The following is a 20,814-nucleotide window of genomic DNA, read 5'->3' as shown; positions in this document are numbered from 1 at the left end:
GTAACTGTTCCTGAACCTGATGGTGTGAGTCCTGTACCTTCTTCGTGATGGCAGCATTGAGAAGAGAGCAGGACCTGGGTGGTGGGAGTCTCTGATGACGGATGCTGCTTTCCTGCGACAGCACTCCATGTAGATGTGCTCAATGGTGGGGAGGGCTTTACCTGTGATCGATTGGACCATATTCACTATTTTTGTAGGAATTTCTATTCAAGGGCATTGGTGTTTCCATACCAGACTGTGATGCAGCCAGTTAATATACTCTCCACCACAAACCTGTAGAAGTTTGTCAAAGTTTTAGATATCATGCTGAACATTCACAAGCTCCTAAGGAAGTTGAGGTGCTGCCGTGCTTTCTCCATAATTGCACTGATATGCTGGGCCAGGACAGGGCCTCCAAAATAATAACTAGAAATAATAATAAGAAATAAGAGCAAGATCATACTGAGGTAAATTGTGAGGCCAGGAGTCCATCTTATTGTACACGAGTTCATTCAATACTCTTAGAACAGCGGCATAGAAGCTGCCCTGGAGTTTGGTGGTACGTGCTTTCGGGTTTTTAATATTTTGCCCGATGGGAAGTTCAGACATTTACAAGAAAGTGCAAAGCGACACGTTTGCAGCAGGGGGAGCTTGAAAGCTGCACCGATTTGACAGGAAGTTGGCTGACACCACCAAGTTTCAAAGTGAGCGGAGCAAGATAACTTTGAGTGGCCCAGATTTCCCACGAATCAAAAACGATTAATAGTTTTAATTAACTATAATGAGGTCGGTCCTCATTCAACGCAACTCAGGAGTGGGATCTACTCTATAGAATGTTGGAAGTTGTTCATTATAATTCTGCTAACTCTAATGTCCGAACACAGCGGGATCGGAAGCTGCGGCTGAGCCCAGTCTTAATATATTTTTTTAATGTTCTTTTCACCAGCTCTGTGTAATGAAGATAGTGTTTTGACCGGGAAGTCTGAGAAACAGGCAGCAGGGACCGTTGCATCGACGATAAACGGGGACCTCAAGTTGTCCTTCACGTAAAGGTAACTTTTCCATTCTCCCTTAATTTGCGTTCAAAGGGTTCGAGGCTGGAATTTGGGGACGTTGCACGTAATCGCTGTTGTAGAACTCGAGTTGTAGGATCTTTTCCGAGACAGATTTCGTGACTGCGAAATGAGAGAGGAAATTGGTTTTATTTTCACAGATCTCCCACTCACTGGGCGCCGATGTGTAGTAATTTTAAAGTCATTTAACGAATTGCCTCCATTAGCAAGCAAGGGGTAGTGAATAATTTGCCTCTTTCTGAATCCGTTGGGGATTCAGTCTCCTCAGAAACTTACCGAAAATTCACGATTTTTTTCAAATGCCACTTTTAAGTCGAGGCCTTGCACCCCTGCCCCAAGCCAGTATCTCTATACCGTGGCAACCACTTTAAGCAGTTGAGGCCAGTTCATTGGCTATATTTAAGAGGGAGTTAGATATGGCCCTTGTGGCTACGGGGGTCAGGGGGTATGGAGGGAAGGCTGGGGCGGGGTTCTGAGTTGGATGATCAGCCATGATCATAATAAATGGCGATGCAGGCTCGAAGGGCCGAATGGCCTACTCCTGCACCTATTTTCTATGTTTCTATGTTTAAGTGAAACATCTTCTTGCTTGAGGGAGCTTGTCTTTAAATTGACTGTCACAAATCACCGTGTCACGTCCACTCAAACAGCATTACACTTCGGGATGTCCCGAGATGGAAGGAAACAGTAATGGAACAATTTTTCTTTCAAGTTTCTCACATTTTATTTGCCATTTTAGTTTTGCATTTGATTTAAAGAATGCACACTTTCCTTATTTCCAAAAGTTCCTATCAGTTGGTTCCCAGTTATTGACTCACCCCCATTTGATCCAACTGAGGAGGAGTTCCCTACATTTTTGATGCAACAAAGTGGAAAGGGAGAAATGTAAAACTCTGATATCAATAAGATCGAAAGGGTACAAGGATGTTGCCAGGACTTGAGGATCTGAGTTATAGGGAAAAGCTGAGCAGAGGAGAATGAGGGGAGATTTGATAGAGGCATTTATAATTCTGAGGGGTATAGATAGGGTAAATGCAAGCAGGCTTTTCCACTGAGGTAGGGTGTGATTAGAACTTGTCATAGGTTAAGGGTGAAAGGTGAAATATTTCAGAGGAACATGAGGGGAAACTTCACTCGGAGGGTGGTGAGAGTGTGGAACGAGCTGCAGCAGAAGTGGTGGATGCGAGCTTGATTGCAACATTTAAGAAAAATTTGGATAAGTATATAGGTAATGGGTATTGAGGTCTACAATCCAGGTGTGGGTTGGTGGGGCTAGGTTGAATAACAGTTCAGCATGGACTAGACAGGCGAAGGCCCTGTTTCTGTGCTCTACGACTCTATAAATATATGTTTTAATTTCATTTATTAAAAGTGTTTATTTGCTAATGTCAAAAATAAGCACTATTCTAAAATAACTGTTAGAATATTTCTATTTCAGTCTTGGCATCTTTTCACCATGGAATTAAACTTGTAGCAAAACTTCAAGAAACTATCAGACTAGGAAGTTTATACACAAGCAAGATACTCAACAAGAGTGATAAGAATATATTAATGTTTTTAATGCCTTGCCTCCTTTCTTCCTATGTGTCTGATATTTGCAACTTGATTATTTTGGATACATTCCCAAGATCTGGGTGAGCAGAAATGTTCCATTTTTTCAGCAACCATCAAGTCTGTGTATATATCTAATACTGGAGTTGGAGTCCATCCTATTAAATCAAGTTATACGTGAAGCCGCACAAAGGGAATTAAATGTAAGTATTAATCTCAGACATAAGGTTGAATTTGGTGCTGAAACTTCAAACTTGCAATATTTGGTGGCACATATGTACTTCGATAAATTTACCTTGAACTTTATACTTTATTGTCGCCAAACAATTGATACTAGAATGTACAATCATTACAGCGATATTTGATTCTGCGCTTCCCGCTCCCTGGATTACAAATAATAAATATTAAAATATTAAAAATAGTAAAAATTAGTAAATATTAAAAATTTAAATTATAAATCATAAATAGAAAATAGAAAAATGGAAAGTAAGTTAGTTCAAAAAAACCGAGAGGCAGGTCCGGATATTTGGAGGGTACGGCCCAGATCCGGGTCAGGATCCGTTCAGCAGTCTTATCACAGTTGGAAAGAAGCTGTTCCCAGATCTGGCCGTATGAGTCTTCAAGCTCCTGAACCTACTCCCGGAGGGAAGAGGGACGAAAAGTGTGTTGGCTGGGTGGGTCGTGTCCTTGATTATCCCGGCAGCATTGCTCCGACAGCGTGCAGTGTAAAGTGAGTCCAAGGATGGAAGATTAGTTTGTGTGATGTGCTGGGCTGTGCTCACGATCTTCTGCAGCTTCTTTCGGTCTTAGACAGGACAACTTCCATACCAGGTTGTGATGCACCCTAGAAGAATGCTTTCTACGGTGCATCTATAAAAATTAGTGAGGGTTTTAGGGGACAGGCCAAATTTCTTTAGTTTTCTCAGGAAGTAAAGGCGCTGGTGGGCCTTCTTGGCAGTGGACTCTGCTTGGTTGGACCAAGTCAGGTCATTTGTGATATTGACCCTGAGGAACTTAAAGCTTTTGACCTGTTCCACTTGCACACCACCGATGTAAATTGGGTCGTGTGGTCCGCTATTCCTTCTGAAGTCAACAACCAATTCCTTCGTCTTGCTGACGTTGAGGGATAGGTTATTGTCTTCGCACCATGCCACCAGGTTCTTAATTTCCTCTCTGTACTCAAACTCATCATTACCCAAGATACGGCCTACAATTGTTGTGTCATCAGCAAACTTATATATTGAGTTTGATGGAAACTTGGCTATACAATCATGGGTGTCCAGTGAGTACAGCAGGGGCTGAGTACACAGCCTTGTGGGGCACCAGTGCTCAGGGTGATTGTAGAGGAGAGCTTGTCCCCTATTTTTACAGCCTGGGTCCTGTCTGTGAGGAAGTTGAAGATCCAACTGCAGATCTGAGTGCTAAGGCCCAGGTTCCAGAGCTTAGGAATCAGTTTATTTGGAATGATGGTATTAAAGGCAGAGCTATAGTCAATGAAAAGGAGCCTTACGTATGTGTCTTTATTCTCCAGGTGTTCTAAGGAAGAATGTAGGGCCAGAGAGATGGCATCTGCCGTTGACCTGTTGCTCCGGTAGGCGAATTGCAAAATGTCGAGGTTGACCGGTAGGCTGTGGTTGATGTGTGCCATAACCAATCTCTCGAAGCACTTCATAGCAATTGATGTCAGAGCCACAGGTCGATAGTCATTCAGGCATGCCACCTTGCTCTTCTTTGGCACTGAGATTATCGTTGCCTTCTTAAAACATGAGGGGATCTTAGACTGAAGCAAGGAGCAGTTGAAGATGTCAGCAAACACTCCAGCTAGCTCGCTTGCACAGGCCCGGAGAACCCGTCCTGGGACGCCACCTGGGCCCGTCGCCTTCCTTGGATTTATCTTCAGGAAGACCCTTCTAACGTCCTCCTCGGTGACGATGGATCTCGATACCACCAGGTCCGGTTCATCCGGAGGGAGCGGGACGCTCCTCTTCTGTTCGAATCTTGTGTAGAATACGTTTAGTTCATCAGGAAGAGAAGCGCCACAGTTCTTGATATTCCCAGCCTTTTCTTTGTGCCCAGTGATCTCATTGAGACCCTGCCATAGTCTACTGGCATCCCTGTGGTTAGCCTGGGCTTCCAACTTGGCTCGATATTCCCTCTTGGCGCCCTTAATGGCTTTCCGGAGTTCACAGCAGGCCAGGCAGCATCTCTAGGAAGAGGTACAGTCGACGTTTCAGGCTGAGACCCTTCGTCAGGACCTCTTCCTAGAGATGCTGCCTGGCCTGCTGCATTCACCAGCAACTTTGATGTGTGTTGCTTGAATTTCCAGCATCTGCAGAATTCCTGTTATTTCCGGAGTTCACGCCTGGATTCCGAGTAGCGACTGGTATCCCCGGACCTAAAAGCCTCAGATCTATCCTTTAAAAGGGACTTGACCTCATAATTCATCCAAGGTTTCCGGTTAGGGAATACCCGGATCATCTTGCGAGACACACAGTCCTCCGTGCATTTCCAAATAAAGTCTGTGACAGCTGAGGCATACTCATCGAGGTTAGCTGCCGAGTCCTTGAATACAAACCAGTCCACCGATTCAAAGCAGTCACGGAGGACCTCATCCATTTCCTCCGTTCAATGCGACACTGCTTTTGACACTGTGACCTCCCGCTTCAGTTTCTGTTTGTAAGCCGGGAGGAGGAGTATGGCCTGATAGTCCGATTTTTCCGAAGTGAGGTCGTGGGACAGAACGGTAGGCATCCTTGACTGCTGTGTAGCAGTGGTCAAGTATATTCGGGCCTCTATTGGGGCAGGAGACATGTTGGTATAACTTTGGCAGCGCCTTTCTGAGGTTGGCCTGGTTAAAGTCCCCGGCTGTAATGAGCAAAGCCTCCGGATACCTGGTCTCAAGTTCACTGATGTTGGCATACAGTATGTTCAGAGCACACTCCACGTCCGCCTGGGAGGGAATATAGACCGCTGTCAGTATGACCAAGGTGAATTCCAGCGGCAGATAGTAGGGACGACACTTCACCGACAGGTGTTCCAGGTCTGGGCTGCAGGAGCTTGTCAGTGTCACTGTGTCTGAGCACCACGCAGTGTTGATCAGTAGGCAGACACCACTTCCCCTCATCTTGCCCAAAGATACCGTGCGGTCCATCTGATGGATCGAAAATCCCTCCGGTCGGATGGCACAGTCGGGGGTGGAAGGGGAGAGCCAGGTCTCGGTGAAACAGAATACACAGCAGTTCTGCATCTCCCTGCAGTAGGTGAGTCTCCCTTTAAGATCATCCACCTTGTTCTCTATGGCTTGCACATTAGCTAGTAGGATGGTGGGCACAGGGACCCTGAAGCCCCTCAGCTTCAATCTGACCAGCAGCCCAGCTCTTTTCCCACGCTTCCTCGGTAAATAGTGCATCTTTCCAGAATTAACTTTGAGCAGGATTAATTTGAAGAGGTACTGTATGTGGATTGTGTTAACATAGATCATAGAACAGTATAGTATAGGCCTTTCAGCCCACAATGTTGTGCTGACCTTTTAATCTACCTAACCCCTCGCTCCCACATGGTCCTGCATTTTTTCTTTCATCCATGTGCCTATCTATGAGACTCATAACCTTCTGTAATGTATCTCCCTCTACCACCACCCCTGGCAGTGCATTCCATGCACCTACCACTCTCTGCGTTATTAGTTAAAAAAAACACACAGCCTCTGGTATCCACACCTTAAAATTATGCCCCCTTGTATTAGTGATTTCAGCACAGGGAAAAAACTCCCTGGCTGTCCACTCTATCTACGGCTCTTAAGCTGAAGATAAATGCACAGTAAAAATTCCAAAATTATATGTTAGTACAGGAACTCTGAAGAACTGTAAATCATAGCAAGCATTTCATGGGTACATTAGTCTTGCTATAATTACAAGCCCAAACTTGCTGGTGCTGTCCTAACATCTTTATTTACTCAGGTAGTCTGGTCAGCATGTCCTCTTCTGCTTTCACAGTCTCCTTGAGAACCTCAATCGCAGATGATTCACTCTGATATGATTGTATCGTTAAGTTCACATTCATTTGTGTTTGAAGTGTTTCTGTCCTGAAATAGAAGAAATTGCTTATTGTGTGTGACTTTATCCAGTTCTAATGATCATCTCTCAAACCACCCAGTCCAATGAGACCTAGTGCAATTTCCAAGATGTCCATTTACTAGGTGGCAGGTGCACTGAAAATGCAATCATATCCTGAAGGCCTTCTCCCCCTCAAGGGAGAAGAGCTGTACTGAGACAAAAGGTTAAATAAAATCTCTTGGGTAATTGGTGTGTTGTGCTGAATTGGGGTGGCGCAGTAGTGTGATGGTTAGCACAATGCTTTATAGTACCAGTGACATCAGTTCAATTTCCGCCATTGCCTGTAAGGAGTGTGTATGTTTCCTCCCACAGTCCAAAGACATACTGGTTGGTAGGTTAATTGGTCATTGTAAATTATCCTGTGGTTAGACCAGGGTTAAATCGGGGGTTGCTGAACAGCACGGCTCTAAGGGCCTATTCCATGCTGTCTCTCAATAAGTAAGTAAATTCATTACTCTTGAATAACCTTCACTTTTCCCTTTTGGAAGGAAAGGCTTGCATGATTCATACTCATCATTGCTGATCCATTTTGTAAAGTTTGAGGTAGCTGTATAAACATAAGCAGCTTCTCAACTCTATACAGAAACAGCTTAAAGATGGAAGGGCTGTAAATTGGGAGAAAACCGCAATTTAGACTGTTAAAATTTTAGAAATTAACAAATTATTTAATATAGTCGTTCAGCCAGACTATGTACCTATGCATTGGTTGCTTTGTTTTGCAATTACAGTATTTGAAAAGTACATTTGGAATTTTTACTGCTTTTTGTAGACTTCCACCTAGCCAGCAAAAGTCATGACAACGTGCTTAACATTAAATATTTTGGAAGCAAGTGCACACACCAAGATGCCACAAGTAGCAGTGATTTTAATTATTAATTTGTTTTTTTTGGAACGTAGATCAGGGGCTCAACTTTGAGAAGCGATTAGTGCCTGAGTAAGCCAGTTCTTCCCTACTGCCTCGTATTTTTATTTGGAGATGCTCATCACCCAGAAACCCCCAATTTAACTCTAGCCTAATCACGGGACAATACACAGTGACCAATTAACCTCCCAACTGGTACATATTTGGACTGTGGGAGGAAACCGGATCACTGGGATAAAACCCATGCATTCTACGGGAAGGACGTACAGACTCCTTAGTGAAGATGCCGTAATTGAACTCCGAACGACGGTGCCGTCAGCTGTAATAGCGTTGCACTAACCGCTACACTACTGCGGTGCTCAGCTGAGGAACTTAATGACTTTATTGAGGCCCTGTATGTGAATTTGATCATTTGTAGTCGAATCTCAACCGATTAGAATTTGGTTTCCACCTGTGGCAAGAAAATCAAACTGAACCCAGAACATTTCTGTTCACTTTTATGCTTTGCCATGGGACCTTGCATATCTGAGTAATACAGCAGGTAGAGCTCCTGTATCATTACTCTTTCTGAAAGTCTGCCTCTCTGACAATGCAGTATTCCTCCAGCACTATACCATAGTGTCAGTCAGGCACTTTTTGCATGTTTCTAGTGTCAAATTCACCACTGCTATCAATGTACCCTTACCCATGTACAGCAAAATCTCACAAACAGCAAATAAATAAAGAATTATTACGCCGTGAATGGTGATCATTGGTGTTTGAAACGTGTTGAAGGATGCTAAACTTGCAATCTAAACTACTGGAAAAAGAGAACTAGCCCTTCCAGTGATAAGCAACACACAAAAAATACTGGAAGAACTCAACAGGTCAGGCAGCATCTATGGAGATGAATAAAATCGACGTTTTGGGCTGAGACCCTTCTTCAGGACCGGAAAGGAAGGGGGAAGACACCAGACTAAAAATGTGGGGGGAAGGGAAGGAGGATAACTGGAAGGTGATAGGTGAAACCAGGTGGGTGGGAAAGGTCAAGGGCTGGAGAAGAAGGAATCTGATAGGAGAGGAGAGTAGACCATGGAAAAGGGAAGGAGGAGAGGACCCGGGGGAAGTAATAGGCAGGTGAGAAGAGGTAAAAGGTCAGAGTGGGAAATAGGGGTGGGGTGGGGAGAATTTTTACCAGAAGGAGAAATGGATATTCATGCCATCAGGTTGGAGGCTACCCAAGCAGAATATAAGGTGTTGCCCCTCCACCCTGAAGGTGGCCTCATCATGGCACAAGAGGAGGCAGTGGACAGACATGTTGAAATGGGAATCAGGATTAAAATGCTTGGCCGCCAGGAAATTCCACTTCTGCAGATGGAGTGGAGGTGAAAAGGTCCCCGAATTCATGACAGGTCTCCCCAGTGTAGTGGAGGCCGCATCGGGATGACCGGACACAATCAACAATTTGCAAGTTGGGCATTAGATTGAAGCTGGCATCTTTGCCAATGCAATGCACTTTTAACAGTTCCCAGGTCTATATCAGCAACTTTTCCCCTGGGTGTGGCATGAGCCCCTGCCTTGCTGATTCCAGTTAGGTTGCCATGACAATTTAATCATGAACTTAGAGATCTCGTGTGTCTAGAATTTGCCATCCTATAGTTGAGTTGCAGCGTATACATGAGATCTTACGGTAGTTGCAATGACATCTGTAGTGAGTTTAGGATTCCACAAGCGTGCATTACAACCAGTCATGTAATTCTGTCATTGGCTGCAGCCAAAATAGAACAGCGGTTCTTGCACATCATCGATTGTGGCTGGGATTTCAATTCCCTTGTCAGTGATCATCAAAGCATAGAGTAGACGGTTTGCCCTCCGCTCATTTGTTCAGCCTACAGTGAAGAAAGCAGCTTGTCTTTAAGATCAGTTGAGTATCGCAGTTTGACAACACCAACCTTGACGTCAAAGGTCAGTCTCTAACCTGCCATGGTGCAACGTGAAGGGCATAGGCAAATTATCTACTACTGCTTTCTGCTGAGGCCCAGTGGGGAAAGTGGGAAGTGAAAGGAATTGGAATGTTCAACAATGCTTTTGCTCTGAGTCACATTGGTGCTCTCCTTTAAATGTTGTCTGAATAACAATTTGCATTTGTATTCCAGTAAAACATGCAATAAAGTCTCACGGAAGTACTTTTCAAACAAGATTAAGCTATGGGACACTTTCCTATGGGACAATTTCTCCCACCAGTTTGCTGTGTTTTCAACATCCCATCTCATTTTTGCCTCTCTAATCCCAAACATTCAGTCCTCAGCAAAGACCCTGGCTTCATCCTTCTCCAATCCACCCAAATAAATTTCCACTCCTGACTTGGCATTCTTCCTTCCTCTCTGCCCAATTTTTGGTCAGGAGCCTGCACCTCAGATTGTGGAGCTTCAGTCTAAAGCACCCAACCCACTGGGACTCCACCCTCTGGACTCTCTGGATCTATTCGCCTTGATTTTCTACCACCTAGCCACCCACTCACTCCAATCTATGCCCTTCTGAGTTTGCAGTACTCCATTCTTAAAGAAGCAGCTCTGATATTGTCATTGTCTCAATTACAAAGTGGTGTTTTTGAGGTCTCCAAGCTGACCTCTACACAACAGAGACCAAATGTTAGCTCTCAAACCTCCCATGACATCCTTGTATCTCCCTCTGGATCATAACCCCACCATGGAACATTCCATCATTCTCTTCCATGCAGTAATGGGTTTCAGTTCCTTGGGAGATCTGCCCTCCCCATCTTTCAACCTTGTACTCTTGCGGCCTGGCACAGCCTACATCCATGATCGAATGGCTGAGCAGATTTGATGGGCCAAGTGGCCTAATGCTGTTCCTATATCCTATGGTGTATAGTCTATTTCTGCCTCCTGGGCAGGATCTATAAGTAGGAATGTCCCAGGCAACTTATTTCTTCCTACATGAACTCCATTCTTTCTTCCCCGGTAGAGTCCCTTCCCCCTTGCACACATGGAACTTCAAATGCCCTCTGCCGCTTGGATTGTTCCCAATTTCATGGTACCAACTAGTACCATGCTCGAACAAGACCCTGCCTCCTTCCTCCACCAAGATGGTTTGAGGGTCCTCTGCTTCTTGAAAGCATCTCAATTAACTCTCCTCCACCAATGCACTTTCACACTGAGAAACTATTCCAACTCCACTCAATTTCTCCTGATCAGCTTTGGGGACTCACTTGGGCCTAATCTGCACCTTTTTGTGGAGCAGTTTTTATTTCACTCCTACTCGGGGCCCCTTTTCTGATCCATAACTTTCCTGCAGATCTTCAGAGCTTTCATTATTTTTACTGCCTCTTTCTACACTGTCCTCACTTCCACATCGTCTATCTCTGACCTATTCACTCCTTTTCAGGATCTCTCCATCTCTATTGCAGGGAAACGCCTAGTGGTAAATGTCCATTACAAGCCCATGTACTCCCAGGGCTATCTGGATTATGCTTGGTCCCAGCTGATCTCCTGCCTGAATCCTATTCCAATCTCCTTATGTCTGTCTCCATTTCCATTGTGCTTAGTCCAGTGAGTATTTCCATATAGTTCTGTCTGCGATGTCTTTCTTCCTGAACCTTGCTTTGTCCCCCACCACAGTTAACAGAGCCATTAATTTAATTTCACGTTTCCTGGACTCCACTCACCGAGGAGCCAGCGAGTGGTAAATCTGTGGAATTCTTTGCCGCAGACAGTTGTGGAGGCCGTATCTTTATGCTGATTAGTCAGGGCATGAAAGGATACGGGGAGAAGGCAGGAGATTGGGGCTGAGAGGAAAATTGGATTAGTCATGATGAAGTGGTGGAGCAGACCAGATGGGGCAAATGGCCTAATTCTGCTTCTATATCTTATGGTCTTCTCCTTCTGGATGGTTTCAAGGTCCAACCCTGTGCTCCCTTGACACTCTAATTCTCTATCCCACTCTCCCCTAACCTAATCCACTCTCCTCTCCTATCAGTTCCTCCTTCTTCAACCCTTGCCTTTTCCACTAATCACCTCCCAGCTTCTCACTTTATCCCTCCCTTCGCCCATGTGCCCCCTCATCTGGTTTCACCTACCACCTGCCAGTTGTACCTCTCCCCTCCCCCAACCTTATTCTGGCTTTTTCCCCTTGCCAGTCCTGATGAAGGGTCTCAACCTGAAACATCAACTGTTTACTCCCCCCTCCGGATAATGCTGCCTGATCTGAATCGTGTTTATTATCACCAGCATGTGTTGTGAAAATACCTCCTCCCTGATGGTAATAATGAGAAAAGAGCGTGTCCTGGGTGATGGGGGTCCTTAATGATGCACGCCGCCTTTCTGAGGTACTGCTCCTTGAAGATGTCTTGGACACTATGGAGGCTAGTTCCCAAGATGGAGCTGACTAATTTTACAACTTTCTGTAGGTTCTTTCGGTCCCATCTTCAGGGAGCGGTGTCTCAGAAAGGCAGCGTCCATTATTAAGGACCCCTATCACCCAGGGCATGCCCTTTTCTCACTGGTAGGAGGCACAGAAGCCTGAAGGCACACACTCAGCAATTCAGGAATAGCTTCCCCTCTGCCATCAGATTCCTAAATGGACATTCAATCTTTGGACAATACCTCACTTTTTAATATATATCATTTCTGGATTTGCATGATTTTTAATCTATTCGATATAGGTATACTCTTATTTATTTTTCTGCTAGATTATGTATTGCATTGAACTGCTGCTGATAAGTTAACAAATTTCATGACGCACGCCGGTGATAATAAACCTGATTCTGATTCTTGTGCAGTAGCACCCTCCCCCTTCATATCAGACAAGTTATCCCCCAGTGATAATGGCTATTTTTTCCACCTACTGAACATATTGTTCAATTCTACCTTGTCAGTATTCACACCCTTCCCTTGTGTTCTAACACTCTAACTGCCCTCATTTCATAGCCCTTATGAACAAAAGAATGTTCTTTCCCTAACTGCCCCCATTAATTTATAGACCATGACTTTCTTTATACCTTATCCCCATGGTGACGGGAATATTAGAAGTATGCCCTTTGTTTTATCCTCGCATCCCTTCTCCACTTTCCCTGCAACTTAATACTAGTGTTTTTGTTCTTTCCTTCCCTGTTCTGACAAATGTTCTTCAACCTGCAGCGTTAACTCTATTTCTGTTTCTGCAGCTGCTACCTGACTGTGTCTCCAGCATTTTCTATTTTTATTTCAGATCTCCATCATCTGCAGTTTTTTTATTTCTAATTTACATATGTAGATAATGGGACATATAACCAAGACTTAATGAGCGTGGCTTTTTTTTGGCAGGAAGAGAAAGATTTGAGGTCAGGAATTGCTAAGGTTGATTATAAACAGGTGCCAATAATATTAAATGTACGCAAAGCCACAGTTAGAGGAATCAGCTGGTCATTGACTATTTTGGAGCTCAGGACTAACTAGCGTATTTTAACCTTTAGGTACAGTTGCTCCACTGGTGTATCAAGCAGATAGTTGGAGATTATACTTTATACTTTATTGTCGCCAAACAATTGATACTAGAATGTACAATCATCACAGCGATATTTGATTCTGCGCTTCGCGATTAAACCGTTAAAGATGGAGAGGAGATGTGATGGTGGGTTACCTGAAGACCTTGGACAAGGGAGGGGAAAAAGATAAAAGGGAGAAAATAGGGCCAAGAACAACAATGTGTGAATCTTGGAGATGAAGTAAAAGATGAGTGTGGGTTATAGGAACTGAGATGGGCGTTTATTTCTGTTAATGATTCTGCTTTTGTAACTTTCAATTCCACAAGTTATTTGTTTCTTGCCCCATAGCAGCACTGAACCCTGAATCAAGGTTTGAACTGAATCTGTCTACCCGCTTCAGCAAAGAATGTTGTTTGTCTCACTTCCCCATTTGTATCTGCTTAAAAACCTGTAACTTTAGCATGTTCCATTGCATTGACCTTGCATTGAATGATTATCGCTGTCTCTCTCACCATTTGAAGCTGTCTAACATGCTGAGTATCCCTAGTATTTTCCCTTCATTTCAAAGTGATGTCAGAGGGTTTGAATCAGAACCACATTTATTATCACTGACAAATATTGTGAAATGTCAGGTTTTGCAGCAACAGTACAGTGAAATGTATTAAAAAATCTATAAATTACAACATTTACAATATGATGTATATATGTGTGTATATATGCACACATATTGTGTGTGTGTGTGTGTGAGATGGAGTAGCGCCTGGTATAAAATTGGGATCTCTTTTCTCTTGTTTCTCTTGACTGCCATGGGAACAGTGTAGGGAGCCAAGTAACCTGCAGAGTATTGTTTTTTTTTATTGTGAATCTCTCTTTGGGGCTGATTTCAAGTATCTCACCTGTGGGGTTAAATTCTGAGGACTGAGATTTTGTATAAAATCAACGGGGAACAACAAGGTGAAATTTGCAATGTTCATTTTAGTGCACATCATACAAGGAAACCAATATCAATATTATGTGAACATTATAGTTGTGCTTTTTGCTCTTTCCGCACATGGTGTTGGTTGGGGTGATCTTTAAAAAATCAGCAATGCAAGTTGTAGTTCACTAACGTAAATTCCTGAGAGATTTCAACTCTGACCGGAGAAGTATATATGTTGGATGTCTTGATATTTATGATTGGGAGTTTGGATTCCTCACTATACCTCCGTTTTGTCTGCCCTGTTATGCATGAAAACTCTCCTTTTCTCAATGAACTTCCAAGGTGGAAATCGACTGTACCTTTGCATTTTGTTCCTCGGATCTGGGAGAATTGTTTTCAAAGCTAGCAACAACGTTCCCTGTGATCATCACAAGGGTAAAATCTTCTCAACAATTTTGCATCTTTCAACAATCATTCTTCAATTCTTTTTCCACTGACTTCTAAACTTAACGTTACCAAAAATTCTGTTGCACACACCCCTGTCGTCTATAACTCCCATATGTGTTAACCTACTTTGTCCCACAGTATATCTGAATTCCCTGCCGATGTCTAAAATGTTTAGGATCATTGAATTATAGTCTGTTGGTCATCTCCAAGTTGACTTACTGTACTTTTAGCTGTCAAAGTCCTAAACTACCCTAATCCCTCTGCCTGTCTCCTTCTCTAAGACACTGAAGTTACTTCCTTAATCAAACTTTAAGCCATTTACATTAACATGTCTTCTGGTCACTAATGCTTTTATGAAGTACCTCAGGATGAATATTATGCTTGTTATTATTGTTGTGATAAATGCTAGTTATTATAAAAACTTCGGTATTTCTGCATCATAACTGAAGGAGACTCCTTTAATGTGGAGAGCAATTTTTAAAGTGGATCTCAGCGAGTCGGTTATTACAAGGTGCTTGGTGTTATTAGTTTTTATATTGTCACCTTCTTAAGCAGAACTTGGGAATCGAGGATGTTTTGGATTAGCCTGTGGCTTCTAAGCTGCTTGATGAAACCAATATGGAAGTCACAGACTCTGCCCCTGAGGGGACAGAAGGAGGTGGGTAGTTCAGAAGGTGATGTTCTCCTGTTGCTGTTTACACAGGCTACCTATGTGTAGCCCCAAATTAGTATAATTCCATTCTGAATGCTGTTCTACTTTTATTAGTCATACGTCAGGGATTCCCATATTAATAAAGATGATAAATACTTTCAAGACAGCTTCAAGGACATCCCCAAGGTGATTCCTTTTCCACCGAGTAATCTCTTGCAGGCTTGAATGTCCATTTCTGGATTCTAATATCAGGCATATGAAAGATGTGACCCGCTCAACAGAACTGACAGTGTAATTGGGTCATCAGTGGTGGGGACACTTGTCTGGAAGTGGACACTGATGTTAGTTATTCTGCAAGAGGGTTTGGGGCAAAATTGGTGGTTTCTCTGGTGTTTTGTTGTTATTGCTGTTGGTGGTCCGTATCCGTGTACAGGAGGGTAGGTATCACTGCTGCCCAAAGGACCTTTGGCTCAGATCCCAACTGCACATTTATCAGTTCAATGCACGATAAAGCAGCTTGGCCTTGCAGGTACAGCACACGGTATCTATGACACCTATGTGGTCAAAAACTGTCAGGAAATCCTGAACTTGCTACGCTGCGCCAATAGTGGTCCTTGAATGGCAAGATTTCCAAAATGAGCCCTGTGCTGTACTCTTTGATATTTTATTATCTCAGTTAAGTTGTTTGCCTAAATCTCTGTGTTGATTGTGTGCAAGAACTTAGCTTGCAGATTTTTTTGATGGGGTCTGAAAATTGTTCCAAAAATATGTTACATGGGCTCAAACAGCAGGAAATTCTCCATATCCTTGGTAATTTAAAGGTTAACAGAAGAGATTCTGCAGATGCTGGAAATCCAGAGTAACACACACAAAATGCTGGAGGACCATGGAGGGAATAAACATTTGACGTCTTGGGCTGAGTCCCTTGAAGACCTGAGTGTCTTGATAAAGAGTTTTGGCCCAAGATGTCAACTGTTTATTCCTCTCCATTGATGCTGTCTGATCTGCTGTGTTCCTCCACCATTTTGTGTCAGTGTGTAACTTAAGGAGTAACCTGGGTCAAAGCAGGTCACTTCTCTCATTTATTAGTGAGAACTTGTGCTGCATAATTTAAACATTTGCGAAAAGAGTGTTATCAAATTTCTCAGCTCTGAAGATGTGGAAGATTCAATACTACTGCTAAATATAGCTTAAACTGTTAGTCCAGACCGAACTTGGTGTTCCTTCTTCAATGTTCAATCACCAGTGATGCAACACTCTCCATAGAAACTCGCTCCAGATTTTACTGCAAACTAGGGCAATGCATAATTCTCCATTCAAATGTCTTGGCGTCCAGTGCTAAACGTAATAGTTCAACCAGAAAAGTTGATTTGTTGCACGTTTTATCTGAAGCACGCTGCTTCTCTTCTCAAAGCTGCTGGATTAATAACTTGGCAGTGTTTGAGATGATACCTGGAAGTTTGCACATCATCTGCCCTTGAGAAACATTGATACTTCTGCTCTAGGCTTGTGGAGAGAGATGGACGATGAGCTACATGCAGTTTATAGCGAGTGCTCCCAAAAAAAAAACAAAATAATTTTATTTCTAGACACCGATTTGAATTCTGAACTGATCCTGGCCACGCTATCAGTGCCACCTAATGTCGCAAATGATACTGTAGCATTTCCTCGAAAATTATTGGCGCCTGCCATAGTTTTTCAGAACACTTGGCATTGTGTGCTTTTTCATTTCATCTGACTGTGCACAGCAGGAATTTCTGTTCCCTCATGAAAATTTGATAGAGACCTGTTGCTGTGTATGTACTGGAATCAGTAACTAAAAGACACAACACTACTTGTGTTCCTAAGACTGACTATTATGTCCTGGAGGCTGCAAGTCATTGATTAAATATTTAATTTGTATTGGATGGTTCATGTTGATAACAGTGTTATTTCTGGAAAGAGCTGTAGTTTTGTTATCTTGGGAAAACGTGAGGGGGGAGGGAGAGAGAGAGGAGAGACAGACAGACAGACAGACTGAGGCTGAGACTACAATGGAGACTCATATGCATTCCAGTCTTGTGCACCTAGATCACAAAATTTCAAATGGCTTAACACACCTACCAGATGTCCCAAAGAATTTTAGTGTGAAAATGGAATTCTAGCTCTTTCTAATGTGAGTTACCCTTCAACCATCAGGTTTTGGAACCAGTGTGGACAACTTCACTCCAGCACTGAACACACAGACTCTACAACTCTTGTTCTCAGTATTTATTTACTTATTGATTATGATTATTATTATTATTTTTTGTATTTGCACGGTTGGTTTTCCTTTGCAGATTGGTTACTTGTCAGTCTTTGTGTGTAGCTTCCATTGGTTCTAATGCTATTTCTTTATTTTCCTGTAAATGCCTGCAAGAAAATAAAATCTCAAGGTAATATATGGAGACATACACAAATTTTGGTAAGTTTACTTTGAACTTTGACGCTGATTGTGAATCTGTCTTGTTCTTTTTACAGGTGTGCTTATCTTGTCAATTGATTCTCACTTTCAGGAGTTGGAGAGTTCTGTGAATGTGTGTCTGGCAGAGACAAAATGCAGCGTGTGAAGCACTTACCCACTGGAATAAAATGGACTTCAATGAAGCTCTGGACAGGAAGCACTCCTATGAATCCTTTGACTAGTAAGTCCTAAGCTTCCAGCGTCGTGTACCATCAGACCAAGCAACTACACTTGTTGCTTTATAGCGAATTGGAGTGCTTCAGTGGTAGTAGTTGATAGTCTATTCTGCTGATGTGCTGCATTTGTTGTGTGATAGTAAACCAGTAAATATTTTAATAAATTGATTAATTTTACTCCTTCCATTTCTACCTCCTCACTGGTGCTGCTGAAAGCCTCATTCACATCTGTATCCATTTGAGCTTGTATCCAGTTCCCATTTCATGAGAACCTTGATGCCTTGATTCCAGATAGTACAGGTATCCACAGAACCTGCCATATAACAGCAGTTAACTCCAGCACCTTAATGGCATTTCATATTGGCGATCATCCTTGTTGATCTTCACCGATTTTAAAAAAACTTCTTCACTCAGTCCTTCATGGAGTTGCTTCTCCACAATTTCCACTCATCCCCTGCCCCATGACCACAGGGTAATGGAAGGAGACCATTTGGCCCATTGCAGCCTGTGCCAGCTCAATGCAAGAGCAGTGATGTAGTTACCAGGACCATCGAACTCAAAATCAGTTACTTTCCCCAAGCAGTAAGGCTGACCAACACTTCCACCCACTGACCCACCCCTCCACACCCCCAACCACCACTACTTTATCATTTCCTGTCAGAGTGACCTTGCGTACAGACACTCCTGTACCTAGTGTCACTTTATGGACATAATCAATGTAAACACATAATATAGTATATGTTCTTTATCTTAGTGTTTTTCTTGTGCTACATCAGATCTGGAGTAATAATTAATTTTTTCTCCTTTAGACTTGTGTAATTGAAATGACATTAAACAATCTTGAATCCTGAAACGTGAATCTCAAATACTCCCCTGCCCTCTCCTGAAAGCCATGGAATTTTCCCCCTCATTTAATTACCCATTTCCTTTGAATGTTGCAATTCAGTCCACCTCCACTACACGGTCTGATTTGAACAACACTAAATGCTGGAGGAACTTGACAAGTCAAGCAACATCTGTTGAGGGAAATAAACAGTCAAGGAAGGGCCTTGGCCCAAAACATCAACTGTTTATTCCCCTCCATAAATACCTCCAGCATTTTGTGTGTGTTGCTCTGGATTTCCAGTATCTGCAGAATCTTGTTTCTGATTGCCATCTAATTTATTCAGCCCTTTCATTTGGTGCCTCACAAATGCTACATGTCAAGTTACCACGCCAACAGTCTATCACTAAACCCCACCAGATCGATCTCTCCATTTTGAAGTTTTCACTGAACATACCTCAGAGAACTAGTGTTCCATCCCATCCTCCAGCTGGCTGCTATCCATCCATCCCTGGTCGTGGGAATATCTTTAAAGTTGTTGTATGTGTCCAAGTCTTTGGGTAGCACTGCCAGGTTGTCTGCCAGAGACTGGTCTGACCCTACATGCTGCTCTAGCCCTCCTCCAGTTCTCTATCACCATCGCCATTCAATGTCCCAGCCCTTTACTTCAACCCTTCCTCCTGTCCCGGTTTCACCTATCACCTACCACCTTGTGCTTCTTTGCTACTCTGAATTCCTATATTATTTCCAGTCCTGATGAAGGATCTTGGCCCAAAATGTCAACTGTTTACTCTTTTCCATGGATGCTGCCTGGCCGGAATTCCTCCAGCACTTTGTGTGGGTTGCTTTGGATTTCCAACATCTGTAGATTTTCTTCTGTTTGAGAGTTTATTTTATCTTATTTTAGTTCACTTTGTTTGTTTGAAAATGTCACCCATTTCTAAACAGGCAGCAATGCCTGTGACTTTAGTGTAAGATTTCATAAAGCCCTTCCAAAGAAGTTTATTACAAAGTACAGAAGCCAAGACAGCTCACTAGTACCCCTACTTTCTCAGGAGGTTAACAAAATGTAGCATATGGCCCTTGACCTTCAATAATTTTTATCGATGCACCAGATGCATCACAGCTTTGTGTGGCAACTGCTCTGCCTGAAACTGCAAGAAACAGGGTTGTTGACATGGCAACCAGCCTCTCCTCCATGGACTCTATCTGCACTTCTTGTTGCCTGAGTGAAGCAGCCAACATAACTAAGGCACCTCCTCTCCTGATTCTCGACGTTCTTTCTTCTACCCTCTTCCCATCAAGCAGAAGATAGAAAACACTGCAGAAACAGAGTTTTTCACCGTACTTTGGTATATGTGATGATAATAAATTGATTTACCTATATATATATATAGGTAAATCAATTTATTATCATCACATATATATATATTAACATGTGGAGAATGTATCCACTCTTTGTGAATTGAGTCTGAAAGAAAGATCCATAAATATAGACAATTGCTATTAAGTAAGGCATAACTATTCCAATCAGGATCTCATTTTAATCAATGTATTAAACATGAAGTGTCACTAATAGATAACTGAGGCGAATAACATCAGCCATATGTAAAGGGAAACTGTGGTTTTTATGAATTGAGATGAGTGGTCACATGAAGTGTAAAACAAAGTGTGAGTGATGCATTGGGAACGGTGTACTGAATCCAATGAATGTTGATTGAGACAGCTTGCCAACCGGGTACTGCAGGGAATCCAGCAGACATTTCAATCAGTCTGGAAGTATTTTCATAAGAACTAGCCGTAAGGCTTGAGATCAGGAGGAGTATTTGATGGATTCTTGGTCACACAGGAGTTATTTTGGAACTACTTATGTATTCTGAGCATTCTTCAAATTCAATGAGTGCATTTGCTTAACTCCTTGGTTTCTGCTATTAATTCATTTGGCTTCTCACCAGGTGCATGCAGGACAACATCTGGAAGGTTTCAGCATGGGCCACTGCCAAACGTGAAGCAGATTATCTTCGCAATTGCTAGGAACTTGTGAGTTCAGATTTTGGGTCTGCCATCTTGCATGCAAGAGTTCAGAAGTGGCTGCTTGGCATCACTTTGGAAGAGGCAAAGAGTGGGAATAAGGGGGGCCTTTTCTGTTTGGCTGCCGGTGACTACTGGCATTCCATGGGGGTCTGTGTTGGGACCGATTCTTTTTACATTCTATGTCAATGATTTGGATGATGGAATTGTTGGCTTTGTTGCAAAGTTTGCATATGATATGAAGAT

At 42.9% G+C, this 20,814-nt stretch overlaps 1 protein-coding gene across 8 annotated transcripts in view; it reads left to right on the top strand.

Annotated features, from left to right (window-relative positions):
- The first annotated feature begins 665 nt into the window (after positions 1-665).
- The window catches only part of nlrx1 (NLR family member X1), a 37,141-nt gene continuing 16,992 nt past the window's right edge, over positions 666-20,814 (top strand). For 2 of the 8 annotated variants that reach the window (XM_072283977.1, XM_072283973.1), the window contains exons 1-6: positions 672-765; positions 926-1,031; positions 2,714-2,806; positions 17,455-17,499; positions 17,591-17,719; positions 20,493-20,577. In XM_072283977.1, the coding sequence (XP_072140078.1) occupies positions 17,478-17,499; positions 17,591-17,719; positions 20,493-20,577 (236 nt within the window). In that variant the 5' untranslated portion in view covers positions 672-765; positions 926-1,031; positions 2,714-2,806; positions 17,455-17,477. Of the gene's footprint in view, positions 1,032-2,680; positions 2,807-17,454; positions 17,500-17,555; positions 17,720-20,492; positions 20,578-20,814 lie in introns of all 8 variants that reach the window. The other 6 variants (XM_072283976.1, XM_072283975.1, XM_072283979.1 and 3 more) reach the window with 6 other exon arrangements.

This window comes from Mobula birostris, chromosome 20, assembly GCF_030028105.1.
Source record: "Mobula birostris isolate sMobBir1 chromosome 20, sMobBir1.hap1, whole genome shotgun sequence".
In the NCBI taxonomy this organism is placed as follows: Eukaryota; Metazoa; Chordata; class Chondrichthyes; order Myliobatiformes; family Myliobatidae; genus Mobula; species Mobula birostris.
The sequence above is the reverse complement of the archived record's forward strand: the minus strand, read 5'-3'. Positions and strand labels throughout refer to the sequence as shown.